The 19,985-nt window shown below is 37.7% G+C and overlaps 1 protein-coding gene and 1 pseudogene across 5 annotated transcripts in view; both read right to left on the reverse strand.

Annotated features, from left to right (window-relative positions):
• ATF6 (activating transcription factor 6) overlaps positions 1-19,985 on the reverse strand; it is a 222,012-nt gene that overhangs the window by 147,903 nt on the left and 54,124 nt on the right. For all 5 annotated transcript variants that reach the window (XM_060134471.1, XM_060134465.1, XM_060134486.1 and 2 more), the window contains one exon: positions 2,594-2,725. In XM_060134471.1, coding sequence (XP_059990454.1) covers positions 2,594-2,725 — 132 coding nt within the window. The remainder of the gene's footprint in view (positions 1-2,593; positions 2,726-19,985) is intronic.
• On the reverse strand, positions 6,820-10,336 carry LOC132515880 (glycine cleavage system H protein, mitochondrial-like; annotated as a pseudogene).

The following is a 19,985-nucleotide window of genomic DNA, read 5'->3' on the forward strand; positions in this document are numbered from 1 at the left end:
TAGGAAAAATACCAGGAAAGGGACTGGGTGGAGTTGAAGGGGAAAGAAAAGGGAGAACCTAAGCCAACATGCAATCTGGAGGCAAATAGATCCACACTAGTCCTGAGATGGTCAGGGTTCTAGGCTGCCTGCAAACCATTCCATACCAATAGAAAAAATTTCAACAAATAAATCACTAAAGTGAAGGACAGTATTAAGGAGCTAGAGTTACTGAGAATTCCTGGACTACAGGTTCTGGCTGATGCCTTATGTGTAGCGTGACTATCCTTTTCCCTTTATCTAAAACAGTCCTGATTTATGCCTGACGTCCTGACATAAATATTACTAGCACCACCTTTCATTCTTATAAGTGCCTCAGTTTGGTTGACAAACTATATGGTCATATTACTTATATACCACACATTTCTAAGACTGAAAAAATATATGCAGTTAATTATTAAATAAAAGGCAAATGCAATATTATAAATTACAACATTAAGAATCTACTCCTGGGCTTCCCTGATGGCGCAGTGGTTGAGAGTCCACCTGCCGATGCAGGGGACACGGGTTCGTGCCCCGGTACGGGAAGATCCCACATGCCGCGAAGCGGCTGGGCCCACAAGCCATGGCTGCAGAGCCTGAGCGTCCGGAGCCTGTGCTCCGCAACGGGAGAGAGGCCACAACAGTGAGAGGCCCGCATGCCGCAAAAAATATATATATAAATAAAAAGAATCTACTTTTTTATTTGAACCAGTTCTCGTAACTCTCCTAAAAAATGAAACGTAACATAAAATAAGCTGCATTAAAAAAATAAATACAAATGTCATGGCTGAGTGTAAATAAACTACCTAAAATTCAGTTTAAAACAAATTCATACTCGGTGCTTTCAAATGTTTCACAAACATGTTTTTCGTATCTGTTATTCAGTATTTATAATAATAAAAGAAAGAACATCAAATAATGGACCAACACCTAAATCTCCCAAGTGCCTCAATAATAACCTTAGATATTTCAAGAGACTTACACGTAACCTTTACAAGAATCGATAATCACATCCATTTTTTACGAAGACCAGTAACCCAGATTATGCACAGGCAGTGGTGACTCTGGGGTCAGGGACAGAGAGATGGCTTGCATTTCATGCACTACTTTGAAAGCTGATAAATTACAGCCTAAAAGCCATCCAGACTTCTAGTTTGAACTAGTACAATCAGTGTACTGTGCTTTCTGGGAACCACCATATTACCTTACTCTAACATGGACATATAATAAGTGAAGGCTTCTATTTTATTGTAGTTAGTGCAAAATAAGTAATATTCTTGTCAAGCTTACCTGAACCGTAATTTCTGGTGTCTAATCTCATTCCATTTTTAGCAACAAGCTACACAACCTAAGTGGCACAGTCTCAACTCTCACACATCCAAAGACTAGCTATTAAAAATGTAACCTTTGCTGGATCTCACGTAGACAACAACAGAACTCAAAATTACAGGACATGTAGGGCAAACTTGGAAAAATTATTTAGTAAATTAAAAATTCTATTAAACTCTAGCAACATTCAGGGACACTCTTATATGATCACTAAGATCAGTATTTCAGAAGCATGGCTAATTTGGGCACGTAAAAAAAAAAAGGCAGGAAATGTTAGGTTTTCCAACATCATGGCATCTATCACATTCTATGTTGCATTACAGTCACTACCATATAATTCTTTGGATCCTCTGCCACATTTAGCATAGTACTTTGCACACTGCAGCTTCCTAAAAAAAAAAAATGAATACTAGCATTTTTTCCAGGAAGACTAAATGAAGACAAGCCTGAAGGACTATGGTAATAATCTCATTAAATGGTATGGGTGTAACAAAGTAAAAATCAGGAGAATGATTCCCCTATGGCCTTTGGCCTGTAAAACCTTAGTTAAGAGTAAACAAATCTTTAATGATTTTCAAGCATTATTCTGTGCCACAGCTGCCACACTATGACCTCCCTTTGCCTTGTTAGTCAAGGACCTAGCTCCATTTGGCTGTAATAACAATTATAAATAACACAGGGAAATGTTTATCAAGAAGTATACAGGTCTGAAAAGGTCCACTATAACCTTCTTCTAGTTGACATAACATAGAAATTGTATTTTCATAGAGTTAAGTCTTTTACTATTGAGAAGCTATATGGAAATTTACCAAGACAGAATTAAATTATAACAAGGGAAGGAGATTCAACAAAAATCACAATAAACAAGTATAAATGATTTTACCTAATGACTACAAACAGATTCAACCATATCATTCCACCAAATTATATCTATCACAGATGATATAGTAACAAATATTAAATACATATGTATAAACATATGATAGACAATAAAATAACTATATTAAAGACATTATATACAATATAATATGTATATATTGTATGTGTTTCAATTTGTATATTAGTGCACACAAACTGAGATTTTTAAGGTCACATCTCTATAAGAATTCTGAAACTGGGACAGCTTTTAAAAAGTATATTTATTCTTAGAACTGATCTTAAGAGTAAATTTAATGAATGTCCTTGTAACTCGTTTGTTCTACTAGTTAAAATTGTGTATAAACAATTTAGATGTAAATCTAACCTGTAGCTGTTTTTCTGGATGATACCATCTGATGTGTCTTGCTCCTCTTTAGCAGAAAATCCTAGAAGATGCCTCCTTTGATTTGTAGGGTTCACACCAGGATTCATCCTCCTGGAATCTCGTTCCAACATACTGAAAATTTTAAAATGTTAAGAAATAATTGAAATAAAAATGTCATACATATGCATCCTACGTGTAGCTCTGAAGCAAATCAAAATTCTTTTGTAGCTCTATACACACAGCAAGAATACTAGGCATAGAAGCAAGTCAAAACAGCTTACTGATATGGTCAAATCCCTAGCTTGGCATCCTGTACATATATGAAAAATAATTTTGAAAATAATTTTTATAAGTATAGAAGTACCTTATTTATAACCTGTTTAGACAAAGTCAGTATTCTATATGCTTTAAAAACTATAATTATGTGTGTGTGTGTGTATATATATATATATATATAAAAAGTAGAAACACGTACATAAAAAGTAGAAATAGGTACATATAAACGAATTCTAAACTCAGATAATAACTGGAATAAGAAGTCTTAGATGCTGCAAACTGATTATTTTCAATGAGGAAATACTTCGAATGAAATGGGAATTTTTCTATCAACAGCCAAATTCTTTAGATTTTCACAATCCCAGAAGGCAGGCTATCAAATAAAGCTAACAGAAATTTTTTTAAATGCCTATGAAAGTTTCCTACTTACTTCTTTCTCCCCACTCTCCCTAATTCCTTCTTCATGTATTTGGGGCAAACATATGTATATCAATATCAATCAAATACTGCAATAGTTATTTAACACTTTTATTTATTCATTCATTCATTTATTTATGGCTGTGTTGGGTCTTTGCTGCTGTGCGTGGGCTTTCTCTAGTTGCGGTGAGCGGGGGCTACTCTTCGTGAAGGTGCGCAGGCTTCTCATTGTCGTGGCTTCTCTTGTTGCGGAACACGGGCTCTAGGCGCACAGGCTTCAGTAGTTATGGCACGTGGGCTCACTAGTTGCGGCTTGCGGGCTCTAGAGCACAGGCTCAGTAGTTGTGGCGCACGGGCTTAGTTGCTCCGTGGCATGTGGGAATCTTTCTGGACCAGGGCTCGAACCCGAGTCCCTTGCATTGGCAGGCGGATTCCTAACCACTGTGCCAGCAGGAAAGTCCCAACACTTTTAGCTCATTAATCAAGGGCTTAGAAATTTGGCTCATCAATAAGATATCTTGTGTGTGTGTTTAATTTTACAATGCCACACATATAACTTACACTAGTCATAATCTTCTTGAAATTCAACACAAAGGGAATTTCCCTAGAAAAGCACAAAAGAAGGGATACCAGATTCTATTTAGAGGGATGAAGTAGAGGAGGAAACAAAGGCTGACGAGAACGTCACAGTTAAGGGTCCTGTGATTCTAAGAGAAAAGGATTTCTTTGGGGTTTAGTAATTTGCCTCCAAATTTGGGGAAAGGGATGTTAGGTGGAAGCAAAAAGCAGGTACACCTCCCTAGACTCTTTTTCTGATATCTTATTATGCTCCCTATTCTCCTCAATTCTTTACCTCCAGAATCACTGCCTTCCAGTGGTTCTCACAGGTATGCTGTGGCACTCTGGCATACTACAAACTCTTCAAAAGTGTATCACCAAATTATGATCATTGTATAAAATTTAATTTTGCTACAACTGAGGCTACATTTTGTTACAATTGTATTTTTCAGACAGAGTGTTTACCTGAGTGGTCACAAACAGTATAAACCCTTCTGCAAACGAGGTAAAAGGCCTAATGGAATGTCCAAGTAAACTCAGGAAAACTTAAGTTTGGTGAGTATTTTAGAAAACATGAGATAAGCAGTGAACAAAACAATTTTGTTGGGAAGCCAAATGAAGAATGTGATGATAACTGCAGAATATATTTTTTCTTTTTGAAATTTATGTTTTTGAAAAGTGTTTACTTTTTAATCCTTTCAAGTGTAATGCTAAAAATTTTACTTAGGAAAGTATGCAGTAAACAAAATCAAAGTTAAGAACTTTCCCACCAGTTTACAGCATCTCAATTAATTCACCCCCTACTGGCCCACCCCTCCATTGCATTAGTGAAATATCCACATAGTAACATTCCTGTTTGCTGGAAGTACTCCCTCAACCCCGCCAATCCCTAGAAGAAGCTCTATCACCCTAACTATTTAAGAATTGCGTATGCGGCCCACCCACACTTTATTTCCATTGGACAGTGTTGAGCTAAAGCTCCTGGGAAGGAACGGTGTTTGGGAGGGGAGCAAATTCTGGGTTGTCCCTCCCTGGGATTCACTTCAATAGGGTCCTCTTTTTTTTTTTTTTTTTATAACTAGAAATGCTTTAACTAGTACCACCAGTCTTGGTACTAGTTCTGGACTCTGCGGCTATTCAGACAAGTCTAAGCAAGCCTTCTTCCAATGTCCAAAGACACCTAACATCCCCCGCCCCTCACTCCAGGCTTTCTTTTTCAAGGCTTTAGTTTCTTCCATATGTTCCTCTTTAGAGTACAGTCTTAGGTCCCTTCAGCATATTTGGTCACTTCCCTCTCAATATGTTTCTCAGAGATGGGTCCAGAACTGGCCACAACACTTCTGAGGTAGTATGACCATTATAGGATGGAACGGGGTAATTCCTTCCCATGTTCTAAATATTATTCTTCCACCAATATACCTAATACCAGGTAGGCTTTTTTGGCAGTTACATCATACTCTATATTGAGGCTGGTATAATTAAAACTCCAACTGTTCTCACAAACTGATTTTGGACTATTACCTTCCCTTCCTTTCCTCTCCTCTCTCACTTCCAATTCTGAAGTTATATAATTGAGCTTTTTGATCCAGCTGAATAATTTACATCACATTCCTCTTAAAATATCATTCAAGAACTTCTAGAATCCTAATTAGCAAAAGAAATTCTCCTTCTAAGCAAGGAACAACATACCATCAACATCCTCAACTGAGTTGTCATTAAGATATCGAAAAGAACAGAGCCAAGAAATTGAGCCCTGCAGCATGCTCCCAGGGAGCGCCTTCCAAGTTTGTAAAAACACAAGTTAAACCACTTATGAATTAATTGTAATATATCCTAGACCAAAATTCCCTGTCTTGACCACAGAGATATTACAAGACTGTTAAACGTTCTTCTAAGATGCAAATACAGTATGACAGCAGCAACTATTTTTTGAGCACCTACTATGTGCTAAGGAATGAAAACTCAAAGAAAGTTGAGGCTCAAAGAGTTTAAACAGTTTGCCCAAGTCATGCTGTGATACGGTGATTTATAAAAAGAAATATATATTTGGTCACAACATTTTCCTGGCACAGAGCTCCTAAAACCCTTGGAATTTCCTAAGTGATAAGACCCATAAAGGTGCCTTTTGCTATGTCAATGAGGTGAGCTGGAAGGCCCTAGGTTACCCAAGGATAGAGAGAACCATAAGAATAGAGAGTTGGAACTTTCAGTCCCACCCACCACCCCCCAACTCCAGGGAGGGGAAAGGAGCTAGAGATTGAGCTCAATCACCAATGGCCAATGACTTAATCAACCTGTCTCTGTCATGAAGCCTCCATTAAAACCCAAAAGGAAGGGATTCAGGGAGCATCTGGGTTGGTGAAGATTCAGGGACAGTGGTGAGCTTGAAGAGGGCATGGAAGTTCCCTGTCCATTCCCCCATACCTTGCCCTATGCAGCTTTTCCATTTGGCTGTTCCTGAGTTATATCTCTTTATAATAAACAGGTACTCTAGTAAGTAAAGCGTTTCTCTGACTTCTGTGAGCCACTATAGCAAATTAATTGAACCTGAGGTCATGGGAACCTCTGATCTATAGCCCGTCAGCCAGAAGCACAGGTGACAACTTGGATTAGCGATTGATGCCTGAAGGGGGTGTAGGGTAACTCTTGTAGGACTGAGCACTTAACCTGTGGGATTTGACACTATCTCCACACTGTCTGTGTCAGAATTAAGTTTAATTGTAGGACACCCAGCTAGTGTCTGAGAATTGCTTGGTGGTATGGGAAAAACCTCCCCACACACTGGAACTGGGTGATCAGAACACTTAGGGAGAACTGTTTGGTGGTGTGGAAAAACATACATTGGAATTGGTGTCAGAAATATAAGTGCTCTGAGTAATTAACAAAGCCAGGATTTGGGTCCAGGATTAGAGAACATCATCACTGCATTATGTTGACATTTCCCAGAATGACTGATTTTTTTTTAAGTTGTTTCAAACTAGTTTATTTAGTGGTTCCATTTTCACTCCTCAATAGATTTTATGTATTTCTCATAGGCTTCTTCACTCATTAGTTCATCTAGTTCTGAAGGGTTACTGAGTGTCATCTTGATCAGCCAACCATCTTCATAACAAGATTTGTTGACAAGTTCTGGATTTTCTGCTAGAGCTTCATTAATTTCAGTTACTTCTCCTGATAGAGGAGAATAGAGTTCACTAGCAGCTTTCACACTGTCCAATGCACCAAATTCCTCGTTTGTTCAATTTTGTCCCAACTTCAGGCAGACTACAGTAAACAACATCTTCCAAAGCTTCCTGTGCAAAATTGCTGATTCCCACTGTTCCAACACCGTTTTCTGTTCTTACCCATTCATGTTTGTCTGTGAATTTACGACCCGACAGCAGAACGGGGCCGGCGACTGCCCGCAGTCCCCAGGGCCGCGGCGGGCAGGGCGCGTTGGGCGCAGAGATGGCGCGCAGGCTGCCGACGGCGCGGCCCGCACGCTCCACGCCACTCGCAGCGCCACGTTCGCAGCCAGAATGACTGATTCACTCATTTATTCAACATGTACTAGATACCTATTATGTTGGAATCATATTTGATGCTAAAGACTCAAAGATAAAAATCAAATACTGTGTGTGTGTGTGTGTGTGTGTGTGTGTGTGTGTGTGGCGGGGGGGAAGAGTGATACAGACAAAAGATAATAGAGGGATTAGCAGCATAACAGCGGTTAATGCCAAATGTTATAGAAGCATATAGCTAGGGCATTTGATCTTTACCAAGAGGATCATGAATTTATCTTAAAATACAAGCAGTAAATAAACAGGTGAAAAGGAGGATGTGAGTGAGAAGGCATTTCATGTAGATAGACTAGTATATGAAAAAGGACACAGTCATAAGAGAGTATGTTTTGCTTGGGGAATTGCAAGTTAAGCAGGAGAGGGTATGTAAGTGGACATGTGCATGTGCAAGCACAGTGAGAAAGGGATCATCTCAGAGAGAGAAGGAAAAGAAAGGAGACTAACCATAATGCAAGGCTAGATTATTTACGGATGGCCCTGTCTGCCACATTATCATTAAGTCTAGCAATTTATTCAATAAAATAAACAAAACTGGTATGTTCTGTCCTTGTTTTAATTGTGGCTCCCAGTTAACATATCCCTTTCTATATCAAAATCTTCCCTATGAACAATATTAAATTCCCTGGTCTAATGGGGAAAATCTACCTTCTTTCTTTTAAAAACTGGTATTACATTTGTCTCCTATTCATCTAGACTACTTGATGGTTACCACTGCCAGAAAAACAGCAGATTACTAGAATGGCTCCTCTGCTTTCCTACTTCCTGGCTAGGGATCTTAAAGCTGTTTGCAAGGCTCTCATAGTTAACTGCCAAGTCAAAGTGGCTACTGTGGCTTCTAGGAGTAGTTTCTATCCTTTTCCTTTCTTGAATCCTACTGTCAACTAGCAATTAACACACTTTGTTAGTTCCCCTGGATCAGAATGCACCTTCCCCAGCACAGTGATTCTCAGAGTGTGGTACCTGGGCCAGCAGCATTAGCATCACCTGATAACCGGTTAGAAATGCAAACTCTCCGGCCCCATTCCAGACCTACTCACCCAAGAACTCTGGGAGCGGTGCCTAACAATCTGATATACGCCAATGTTTGAGAGCCACTGTTTTAAACTAATCTTGTTTCTCATAACATCTTTCCTACCTCAATTCCCTAAAAGTTACACGTTGTTCACAATAAATCCAACAGAAGTGGACAGTTTGGGGAAAAGGATGGGGAAGTCAGACGAGAGGCATGTGGAAGGACACAATCAAAAATGATTTATGTGGGCTTCCCTGGTGGTGCAGTGGTTAAGAATCTGCCTATTAATGCAGAGGACACGGGCTTGATCCCTGGTCTGAGAAGATCCCACATGCCGCGAAGCAACTAAGCCCGTGCGCCACAACTACTGTGCCTGTGCTCTAGAGCCCGCGAGCCACAACTACTGAAGCCCACGCGCCTCAACTACTGAAGCCCGCGCGCCTAGAGCCCGTGGTCCGCAACAAGAGAAGCCACTGCAGTGAGAAGCCCGCGCACCACAACGAAGAGCAGTCCCTGCTCACCGCAACTAGAGAAAGCCCACGCGCAGCAACAAAAACCCAACCCAGCCAAAAATAAATAAATATTTTTAAAAAATGATTTATGTGGTTTATGGATGATTTATGGAGTAAATTACAAGAGTTCACAATCATTAGTACTTGGAAGTTTTCAAAGAGCTCTTCTACTAATCATTGTTCTTTTCATGATTTTATTACCACTGTGAAAACTGGCATTTTGATTCACAATTTGTGACTGTTGCAAGCAAATGCCTTGAGTCTAACTATCAGTTGAGGTTATTCCATCTGTAACTGGACTGTGCTATAATCACTTAGTAGCTACACTTCCTAGGAATCAGTTTTAATGTTGATTGGTTTGGCTCATAAGTGATCGCTATTTTTTCCCACTGCCCACGTGAGTAATGATTATTACAGTGTAATGACAATATATGTTTACCGCTACTTTAGTAACTTTTACCGTTTTTTAGCCTGAGGGCTCACTCAGATCTCATTCAATGGACTCCACAAAAAGGATCTTCACAACACTTTTATCATACAGAGTCAACAAAGCATTTTATACAAGGAAGTGGGTCAGAGAAGAGGCAAAAATAAGGATCCAAACAGTCTATAAGTCTCAATTTTATTATCTACCCATTGGGCCAGGAAGTATTTTGAAAAGGCAATGTATTAATTTTAGAAAGAATCTTTTAAAGTTTTTCACTTTTTTGTTTTTAGTTGTTGTTGCCATTTGGTCCCAATTCCTTGCAAATTTTTTTTAAAGTCTTAAAATGAAATTTCTAAAAAAATAAATTAAAGCGTAATGAAATTTCTCAAGCTAAATTACAGAGAAGCTGACTGTCCAATTCAGCTCAAAACAACTATATATGCTTGAACTTATGAAATGACCTATAGAAACTAATTTTAACCATCTAAATAACTGCAAATTTACATTTCCCTTGTTTTTATTAATATCTGAAAGACATAAAGGAGTTTTATTTTACTGCCAGAATTCAAGACTGTCTTAGTACAATTTGGACAACACAAATATTAAGAAAGGAATTTGACAGTCCTTATAATGGCCAAATGTACAAAAGAGTATGAGAAAATTACTGTTGATATGAACTTTTAGATTCTTGGCATGAGTGTTTTATATCACTCAATGTCCCTTTTTGTTAATTTTGGGAAAAATAAATTTCCAAGAACACAAGGAGATGACTCAGAGTCACAATAAGAATTAGTATAATGATTAACTGTTTATAGATCATATTAATATGGCAATCTAATCACTTTTCATAATTAGCTTAAATCAGATTCTATTCAGTATTTTTAAATAAACTAATAAATATTTTTTAAAATAGAAGTCTCTATGACCAGAAACATGCTACCCTGCAAGAATCACAACAGTTTTAAGCCTTCGAATAATCATTACACCAATAAACGTTGCTCATGCTGTGGGTCAATGGGCCTGAAAAGCACAGATTAATAAAACACAAGTAATTTCAATTTCCCCAAAAGTCTGGAAAAAGTATTATAAGAATTGTTACTTTACTTTTTCATTTATGAAATTCTAAAAGCCAACAACTGTTTTAGATTATTTATGAAGCCAACTTAATCCTTAAGATATGATTTCAGATACCCAATTTTCATACCAAGTAGCTGAACAAAAAATGGCAAATCTCCAAATCTATTCTTCCCTTTGCAAACCTGTTTCCTTATGGTACAAGTTGGTCAATTTTAAGTTCAAGCCATCTCAGCAGTTAAGAATCTTACTGGTTCCCATCCCCAAAAGATATCCATATGCTGCTATTCCTCTTCCTGAGAACTGCACATGAAAAAGTGAAATCACTTTAAGCTGGAAAGAGCATGAAAATCCTCAGGTTTTAATGTGGAATACAGGAAAGAACACAAAATTTGGAGTCAAGAGATATGGATTCAACGTGTGGCTATGAGACTCTCCAATTGAGTCGCTCTGGGAAAGTCGGTTAACTTCACTGAACCTCCGATTCCTCACAATGTAAAATAGGAAAAATAAATATTTCACAGGGTTTTTCAAAGATTCAAATGAAACGGTGGATGTGAACATGCTTTATAAATCGGAAAGTGCTATGTGTCCCACAGATGACACAGCAGTTAGTGGCACAGCTTGTCTTCCTGCCTGCCAGGTTCAGGCTATTCTCAACATAGCAACTGGAAGGATTGCTTTAAAATCTAGGTCAGATTACTATGTCACTCCTCTGCTCAAAACCTTCAGATGGCTCTTCATTTCTATCATGGTAAAAGCCCAAATCCTTACAATGACCAAGGCCTCACTAAATTTAACCCCTCCACCGTATCTCTCTGGCATCATCTCCTACTACTCTCCCCCTTGCTCACTTTAGTCCAACCACACTGACCCACTTGCTTTTCCTTGAACATGCAAAGCACACTTCCACCCTAGCGCCTTTGTACTGGTTGTTCCCTCTGTCTGGAATGCTCTTCCTCCATATATCCATATGGCTATTTATCACCTTTAAACCTTGGTTCAAATGTCTACTTTATAGTGATCACTATTTAAAACTACAATTCCAACAACCACTCTCACGCTTGTAAAACCATTTACCCTACTATATTTTATCCCTTTGTTCTATTATTTCACTTATTATGTTTATTGTCTGTATGTCCCTGTAGGTACAGAGACCTGTTTTGTTCGAGGACAATGCTTAACCCATAGAAGGCATTCTTTTTTTTCTTTAAATAACAAATAAATGAATTTTATGTAACATTCTGCCTCATGCCAGGAGAAAAAATCCAGATCTTTATTTTAGGGAAACTAACTCACAACTCAAGAACAGCAGGTGGTAAACTCATTATTATACCAGATCCAGGAACAGGAAATTATGTTAATTTTCATTGCAACTGAGGCTAAAGACGGAGTTCCCATGGGAGTTCTCCGAATCTTAAAAAAGCTATTTTTCTCTGTTTATTGAATGGTTCACAGATGATTTTTGCAGACTTTGTAGTAAATCGGCATAATTTACTAGAAACAGAAATTTGACTGAAGGAAGAAATAGATCAATAGTTGAAATGTTTTTTTTTTTTTTAATTCTCTAAATAGCAGTTCTCAGAACCAGGGATTACCAGACCTTGAGAAGAAACACGTACTTTTTACAGTGGCAGTTTGCCAAGTGAGCCAACAAGAGCAAGAAAACAACCTGAGATTCTTTCATCCATTCAGTGAAAAATTATAAAGCAAGCACTCTTCTAACAGGCGATGATCAGTCTTGGAACCCAGCCACTATACTCTGAGGAAGGCCAAGCAACTTGTGGAGAGGCCCAAATGAAGAAAAACCAAGACCCTCTAGCCAATGGCCCTGGCTCGGGTCCCAGCTCAGGCCAGCACCAACCTGCTGGCCTGATGAGTGAGCCAGCTCGAAAGTAGGTCCTCCACCCTGAGCCAACCCCGTTGACACTCCATGGAGCAAAGAAGCACTGTTTCTACTGAGATGTTGAATTTCCCAAACTGCAGATGTTTCAGCAAAGTAACTGACTGTTATTGTTTTAAACCTTTAAGTTTTGGGGTGGTTTGCTACACAGCAGTAAATAACCAATACACTATAGTTATTAAATTGCTGAAGTCAATGAGTCAATGTTTAATGCAAACAACTCTTTGGTATCCTCTCACTTGAGAAAGGCACACTCTACTCATTCTCAATGTCAAAAAGATGCCTGTAAATTTGAGTGCAATCTCTTCTATTATATTCCCACCAATCCCATCAACCCATAAAATATATATTTTCTCCTTTCACATCCAATCTTAAGCTTTAGGAAAATGGGTAAAGTTACTGGATAGAGTCCTAACTCCTCTATCTGTAAATACCAACTTTTTCTCTACATGGATCGCTGTTGTTCTATTAATGATTAACACAAGGGCTCCAAAGGCAGACTGTGAACCCTAGCTCTGCCAAACGTTAGATGTGACTTCAGTTTCCTCATCTGTAAAATGGAGATAATACCACTTACCTTAGAGTTCCAGGAGGAATTAATTTATATAAAGTGCTTAGACTAGTACTTGGTGCAGAGCAAATGTTTGATAAATAAAAGCTTAACACAACAAAACACACAAAAACTGCTACCTTTACCAACCAAGCACAGGTGGTATCAACATACAGCCAAACTCAGATTACTTTGAAACTGTCTTCACTTTTTTATTCATCTTCTTTTTTCCAACGGTCTTATTTCCATTTATCTCTCATTTTCAAATTCACATCACACAAAAAAAAGGGGTGAGAAGGAAAAATGAAAGCAAGTAATGTGGTTTTATTGAGAAGTCCAGTAAAAGAGTTGAGATAGAAAGCCATATAAGGCATACAGAGTATCTGTGATTCCCCAATATTAGCTCCTCAGAGCTCATGGATTGTGACAAACTGCCTGGGAACGTAAGACATCAATGCTCGCTTATGTTCACAACACAGACACCATGAAGTCTAGATGCACAGCACACACAGTTCATGCTATACTAGCCATAACTCTGTTAAAAACAATCTGTAGGGCTTCCCTGGTGGCGCAGTGGTTGAGAGTCCGCCTGCCGATGCAGGGGACGCGGGTTCGTGCCCCGGTCCGTGAGGATCCCACATGCCGCGGAGCGGCTGGGCCCGTGAGCCATGGCCGCTGAGCCTGCGCGTCCGGAGCCTGTGCTCCGCAACGGGAGAGGCCACAACAGTGAGAGGCCCGCATACCGCAAAAAAAAAAAAGAAAAAAAACAATCTGTAGAATAACCCTTAAAATATGTTTCAAATGCTTACTGAAATGACAGAACAGGTCAAATCTGGAGAAAATAAGACATTAAAGGCAAACTGCCTAGAAGCAATAAATAATTACATATATATTTTGAAAAATCAAAAGTTTCAAAGTTATTATACTACCTTAATATTAGGCTAGACCTTCACTTATTACAAAAGTAAAGCTGTGTATTCCTCTATTATTTATGTTTTGCACAGCTCAGTACTGAAAATAGTGTTTGAGAAAGCTATTTCAGACAAACCATCCACTAGTCCTTGTTTTATGTTAAAGATCTGTAGTCTAAAGAAAATATCAAAGTAACCAACTTAAACTGACAGTTTTCTCATCTGCCCTAGTCTCTCACTGATGTCCTCTCACAAGACAGAAGCAGCAGAAGTTACCACATTATCTCCTTTTATCTTTGAAAGTGACATAGTGACTTATTCAAGGTAAAGAAGGAAGTTAACAAACGATGTACATTTCTGATTTCAACTGCTTTTCCCTTCACTGTAACAAATCAAGTCTGAGGGGGAAGTAGCCAAGTGATACATGATAAAGCCACTGTGATACTCCTCATAAGCCTCCCTATATATAACTCAGGAAAGCCAAAACTAAAGAAAATCATCAACAGAATTTTCCATGCCCTCAAAACTCAGCTCTTCACTACTGATAGACTCTAAGCCATTTTTTTAAAGGATGAAATCCACAGGGGATAGAAGAAAAGAGAACCAATTACTTTGCACAGATACTTTTTTGAAGAACATGAGTAAATTAGACTATTTGGGAAAAGAACTGCCCTTAGCTCTGCTACCTCTCTGCAATCCCAGATTCAATAACACCTGGTATTTAGATGTATTTCTTCAGTTTATGTGTCACTTTGATAACTGTGGAAAGCACTTTTAGCCAAAAACTTGAATTAGATTTCATTTAAAAACCTGGCTGAACAAAACCATGTATATTTGGTGGTTTGAAGTCTGACATTTAAGTTATACAGTAACTTTTAACTTACAGCCAATAGTGATATCATACAGCAAAGTGTGCTCAGCAATTGAATAAGGAAAAAAAATTGAAGCCAGATTTGGGGACAGGCTCATCTCAGGATAAAAAGCTAGAATTCTTCCCATAAAAATAATGAAAAGCTGACAAACTTGGAGAATATTGGAATTAGAGACATTTTATTTCTAACCAGTTCCAGGCCACTCAAATTCAAAACCATATTCTCTGTGGTTACCTTTCCCCTATAACATAGTCTCATAAGAAAACCACAGAGTAGCTGGTCCTTAAGTAGTACAATTTGCCCTTCCTCATCCAAGTCTGATGTCTCAAACTGTAAAGATTCTGGTTCTTGTGAGGGGACAGCACCCAACCAGAACAAACAAGGGAAAAGTATTATCAATTTCAAACACTTGTTAATTTTTTTTAACACCTAATATATTTAAAACCACCTCTGGATGTTGCCTTATTATTTGCAGAAAAGGAGAATGGTTATAGTGACTTTTTAAATAGTAGAAAGGGAAAAATGTAACAAAGGAATCTATATACTGAAGTCCTATGTGTCAGGAAGAAGTTCCTCTCACAGGGTTCTGTCATGATTCCCGTTCTGTCCAAAACACAGGTCCATAAATTTCCTCAATTATATAATACAAACCTATGACTATACAAGCGTCTGTCTAGAGATTTAATAAAATTTCTCTTATATATATTATCTTCTAATTTAATGGATAAGTGCTCTTACAATTACCATAGGGGTCAATGTATAGAAAGAAATATAAAACTATACACAGTAGTTTTCAACCCTGGACATACCTCAGGATCACCTAAAGAAAAATACTTTGTTTAAAAATAAATGATTTAAGGACTTTTCTGGTGGCACAGTGGTTAAGAATCTGCCTGCCAATGCAGGGGACATGGGTTCGATCCCTGGTCCAGGAAGATCCCACATGCCATGGAGCAACTAAGCCCATGCGCTGCAACTACTAAGCCCGTGTGCCGCAACTACTGAGCCCGTGTGCCGCAACTACTAAGCCCACGTGCCACAACTACTGAAGCCCGTGCACCTAGAGCCCATGCTCCACAACAAGAAAAGCCACCGCAACGAGAAGCCCGCACACCACAATGAAGAGTAGCCCCCACTCGCCGGAACTAGAGAAAGCCCACGCACAGCAACAAAGACCCAGTGCAGCCAAAAATAAAATAAATGAATAAATAAATTTTAAAGATAAAAATAAATGATTTAGATCCATCTCACTAGATTCCATAGGTTTGGGGTAGGGCTCAGTTAGCTCTTTTTAAGATTTCGTAGTGATTATGTACAGGAAAGGTTGAAAACCACTATGAGAGAATTTACCAAAAAGTCATCCAAACTGTTAAGGAGAAAAGGAAAATTAGCAAAACATCAGACAAACTTCTATGATAAAAACTGTAGCCCTACTATACTCAACAGTCAAAAAAACTCAGAACATAACAAAGCTGATAATAAACAACAAATTGCAAGTAGCATTTAGACTGATGTTTTCCCAACTAGCTCTTAATCACCCTGTTTTATAAAGAAGGAATTATTTTTAACCCAGTTCATTGCTGGTTAAACTTTATGTTCATAACAGAATCTTTCAGAAATTCTTTTATTTCTATCGAAATTAATCTATTTTCCCTTTTTCTTCCCTTATTTCCCCCTCATTTCTTAAATAAATTCAGCTTCCCTCCACGAAGAAGTATTTTTACCAGTGTCTAAAATGAACACTGCTCATTTCCCCTACCTCACTGTATTTCCTTGATATCTGTACAAGTCTGAGATTTACATCAATCCTTGGGGCCTGGGAGCAAGTTAAACTTACCTAATGTCAAAACAGTGATGAAGTGCAAACTTAAAACAACAACAAAACTTAAAAATCAAACAGAAGCACAGCATAGAGAAGTAATGAAAAACCATGCCTTTGGTATGAACATCAGGTATGAACTTTGACCACTGAGTTAAGTACGAACCCAAGAGGAGGAAATTCTAAAGATTAAGTCCTCTCCCTAACAAAGAAAATATCTTTCTCAACCTCATAAAATTTAAATGTAATAACCATTTATACTGTACCCTATCCAATTTCAACGTCTGTTAGAAGGTTTAGTGTCTGAAAAATGACTAGAAGAAACTACATTTATAGTGCAGAAAGTACTAGTAACGAGATAAAGAGAACAGCTATGAAAATTAAGGTATCTTAGAAAATGTACAATCAGAAAAACATAAAGAAAATGGAACCAGTCATAAGAGACCCAGGCCTCGAAAAAAAAATTTTTTGCCATTTTTATTCTTTTAAGAGGGGGGACAACTTTTTTTCCATTTCTGTATTATACCTTGGTTACTGTCATGTGTCATAAACTTCCCTTGGAATGTCCTTCTCTCCTTATAAATCTTTAATTCTACTCTCCTCTGTGAAGTCTTTCCTTATAATAACTCTCTCCATTTATCTCCCTCTTCTCAGTACAACACTCACAACATACACCACATTACTTGGTGCTCACTATGACATTTCCTTGCACTAGTCACTGTTTCATGCTGTTCTCCTTTAGAGTGAACATGATGGCCTATGTGACCTGAACACAGCCTACCCTTCCAGCCCAATTGTTTATCATTCCCCACCATACATTCTATGCTCATTAACATTCAATCATTCATTCACTTAGTCACTCAACCATCATCCAACAAATATTTATCAAGTAGCTACAACACGTCAAGCTCAATCTAAAAGCAAGGTAAGCTCTAGCCATCTGTGACTGCTTCTTACTGTGGGTAAAAGCTATCTTCTTTCACCTCTCTAAGCATTTGTTCAGAATATTGCCTCTGCCTGGAATGCCCTTCCCTCTCTGTCACCATGATAAAAACCTTCTTTGCAATTCAGTGCAACATGTGTCTACCATGTACTACATACACTATGCTAGATGCTGAGAATATATAAAAAAAGGAATAAGGCAGAACTTCTATTCTCAAAAAAAAAAAAAAAGGAGGGAATTCCGTGGCGGTCCAGTGGTTAGGACTCAGCACTTTCACTGCCAGGGCCCAGGTTCGATCCCTCGTTGGGGAACTAAGATCCCACAAGCTGCTCAGTGAGGCCAAAAAAAAAAGAATGGTCCATGGGAAACTGTGGAATCTCAATAAAGTAAGCACCACTAAGAATTTAAAAAAAAAAAAAAAGGAGTCTATAGTGATGAAAACAGATACACCAACAAATAATTAGTAAAATATGATACATTCTATTATATGTATACAGGATAATTTGGGAACACCAAGAAATACTTAGCCCAGCCTAGGGGTGAGCTGAACTTGCTCAACGCCACTTTTGAAATCTGTAATAACAATTCCCCTGCTTTTCTTTATAGCTATACCATTTATGCACATGCATTCATAATGTACAGTTTTTCTGATTTGAACTTTCTATAAATGTAATCATACTGTCACATTTTTCTGCAATTTGCTTTTCCCACACAGTATGGTACTTTCTACAAGGTCTGATAAATAGCATTTTAATACCATAATTTAAAACCAAATTTCATTATGACTTCTTTTATCTATGGGTTATTTAGAACTGTGCTTTTTAATTTTTAGTAGTATAGGAGTTCTTAGTTTCATCTTTTTGTTATTGATTTCTAGCTTAATTGCACTAACAGTGAATGTAGTCCATATGTAGTTTTTGAAACGTGCTGATATTTCCTTTATGACCTAGTACAGAGTAATTTTTAACACTTTCATATATGGTTGGAAAACTATGTATTGATAGATGCCGTATATATACATACAGCCACTAGATCAAATTTAATAATGACAATAATCAAATCTTCTGTATCCTTGCAGATTTTCTTGTCTATGTGGTCTATCAATTACTGAGAGAGGTATGCTAAAATTTCCCATTATGGCAGCAGAATGTCAATTTTCACCTGTAGGTCCATCAGTTATCGTTTCCAAACTATATTATTAGGAGCATACTAATTTAGAATTATTATACCTTCCTGATAAACTATACTTTTAAATCAGCATGTAGTGACTAGGTCTAATAATACTTTTCTCCTTAAAGTATATGTATCTGATATTAATAGAGTAACTCCAGCTTTCTTTTAGCTACTGTTTGCTTCTCCATCCTTTGATCTTCTACTTTTCTGTAGCTTTATGCTTTTAGGTGTTTCTCTTATAAACAGCATGAAGTTGAATTTTGCTTTTCTCCCGCATCCAGTCTGACAATCTTTGCCTTCTAAATGCACAGGTCAGTACATTTCCATTTATTGTGATTACAGATAATATTCTAGATTCATTTCTACTACAATATTCTGTGCTTTCATAATCTGGCTGTTTCTTTATTTCTCTCTTCATGCCATCTTTTTGACTGAATCCGTCCACCTCATTCCACAATACTACTTCTAATAGGTTTTGAAATGATATATTCTAGTTATATTTTGTTAGATGTTACCCCTCAAAACTTTAAAATGCCAATTAATTTAACAAGTCTAAACATAGTCATTATCTTTACTTACTTCCCAAACAATAGAAACTTTGAGTGCTTTAAGCTCAGTCACACCCCTCACAATTTATCTGATGTTATTGTCCAGAAGTTATAGTAGTCCCCCTTTACCTGTGGTATCACTTTCCACGGTTTCATTTACCTGTGATCAACCACATACTAAAAATATTAAATGAAAAATTCCAGAAATAAACAATTCTTAAATTTTAAATTGTGCACTATTCTGAGTAGCATGATGAAGTCTCGCACTGTCCTGCTCAGTCCCACCCTTTCAAGACGTCAATCATCCCTTTGTTTAGTGTATCCCACTGGTTTAGTCACTTAGCAGCCATCTCAGTTACTAGGTTGACTGTCGCAGTATCAGTATTGCAGTGTTTGTATTCAAGTAACCCTTATTTTACTTAATAATGGCCCCAAAGTGCAAGAGTAGAGATGCTGGCAATCTGTATATGCCAAAGAGAAGCCGTAAAGTTCTTCCTTTAAGTGAAAAGGTAAAGTTCTCTACTTAATATGGAAAGGAAAAAAATCATATGCTGAGGTTGCTAAGATCTACGGTAAGAACAAATCTTCTATCCATGAAATTGTGAAGAAGGAAAAAGAAATTCGTACTAGTTTTATCATCACATCTTAAGCTGCAGAAGTTATGGCCACAGTGTGTAAGTGCTTAGTTAAGACGGAAAAGACATTAAATTTGTACCATAAGCTATTTTGAGAGAGAAAGAGGTCACATTCACATAACTTTTATGACAGTATATTGTTATAATTGTTTTTTTATTACTAGTTACTGTTGTTAACCTCTTACTGTGACTAATCTATAAA

The sequence above is a fragment of the Lagenorhynchus albirostris genome, chromosome 2, assembly GCF_949774975.1.
Source record: "Lagenorhynchus albirostris chromosome 2, mLagAlb1.1, whole genome shotgun sequence".
NCBI classification, from domain to species: Eukaryota; Metazoa; Chordata; class Mammalia; order Artiodactyla; family Delphinidae; genus Lagenorhynchus; species Lagenorhynchus albirostris.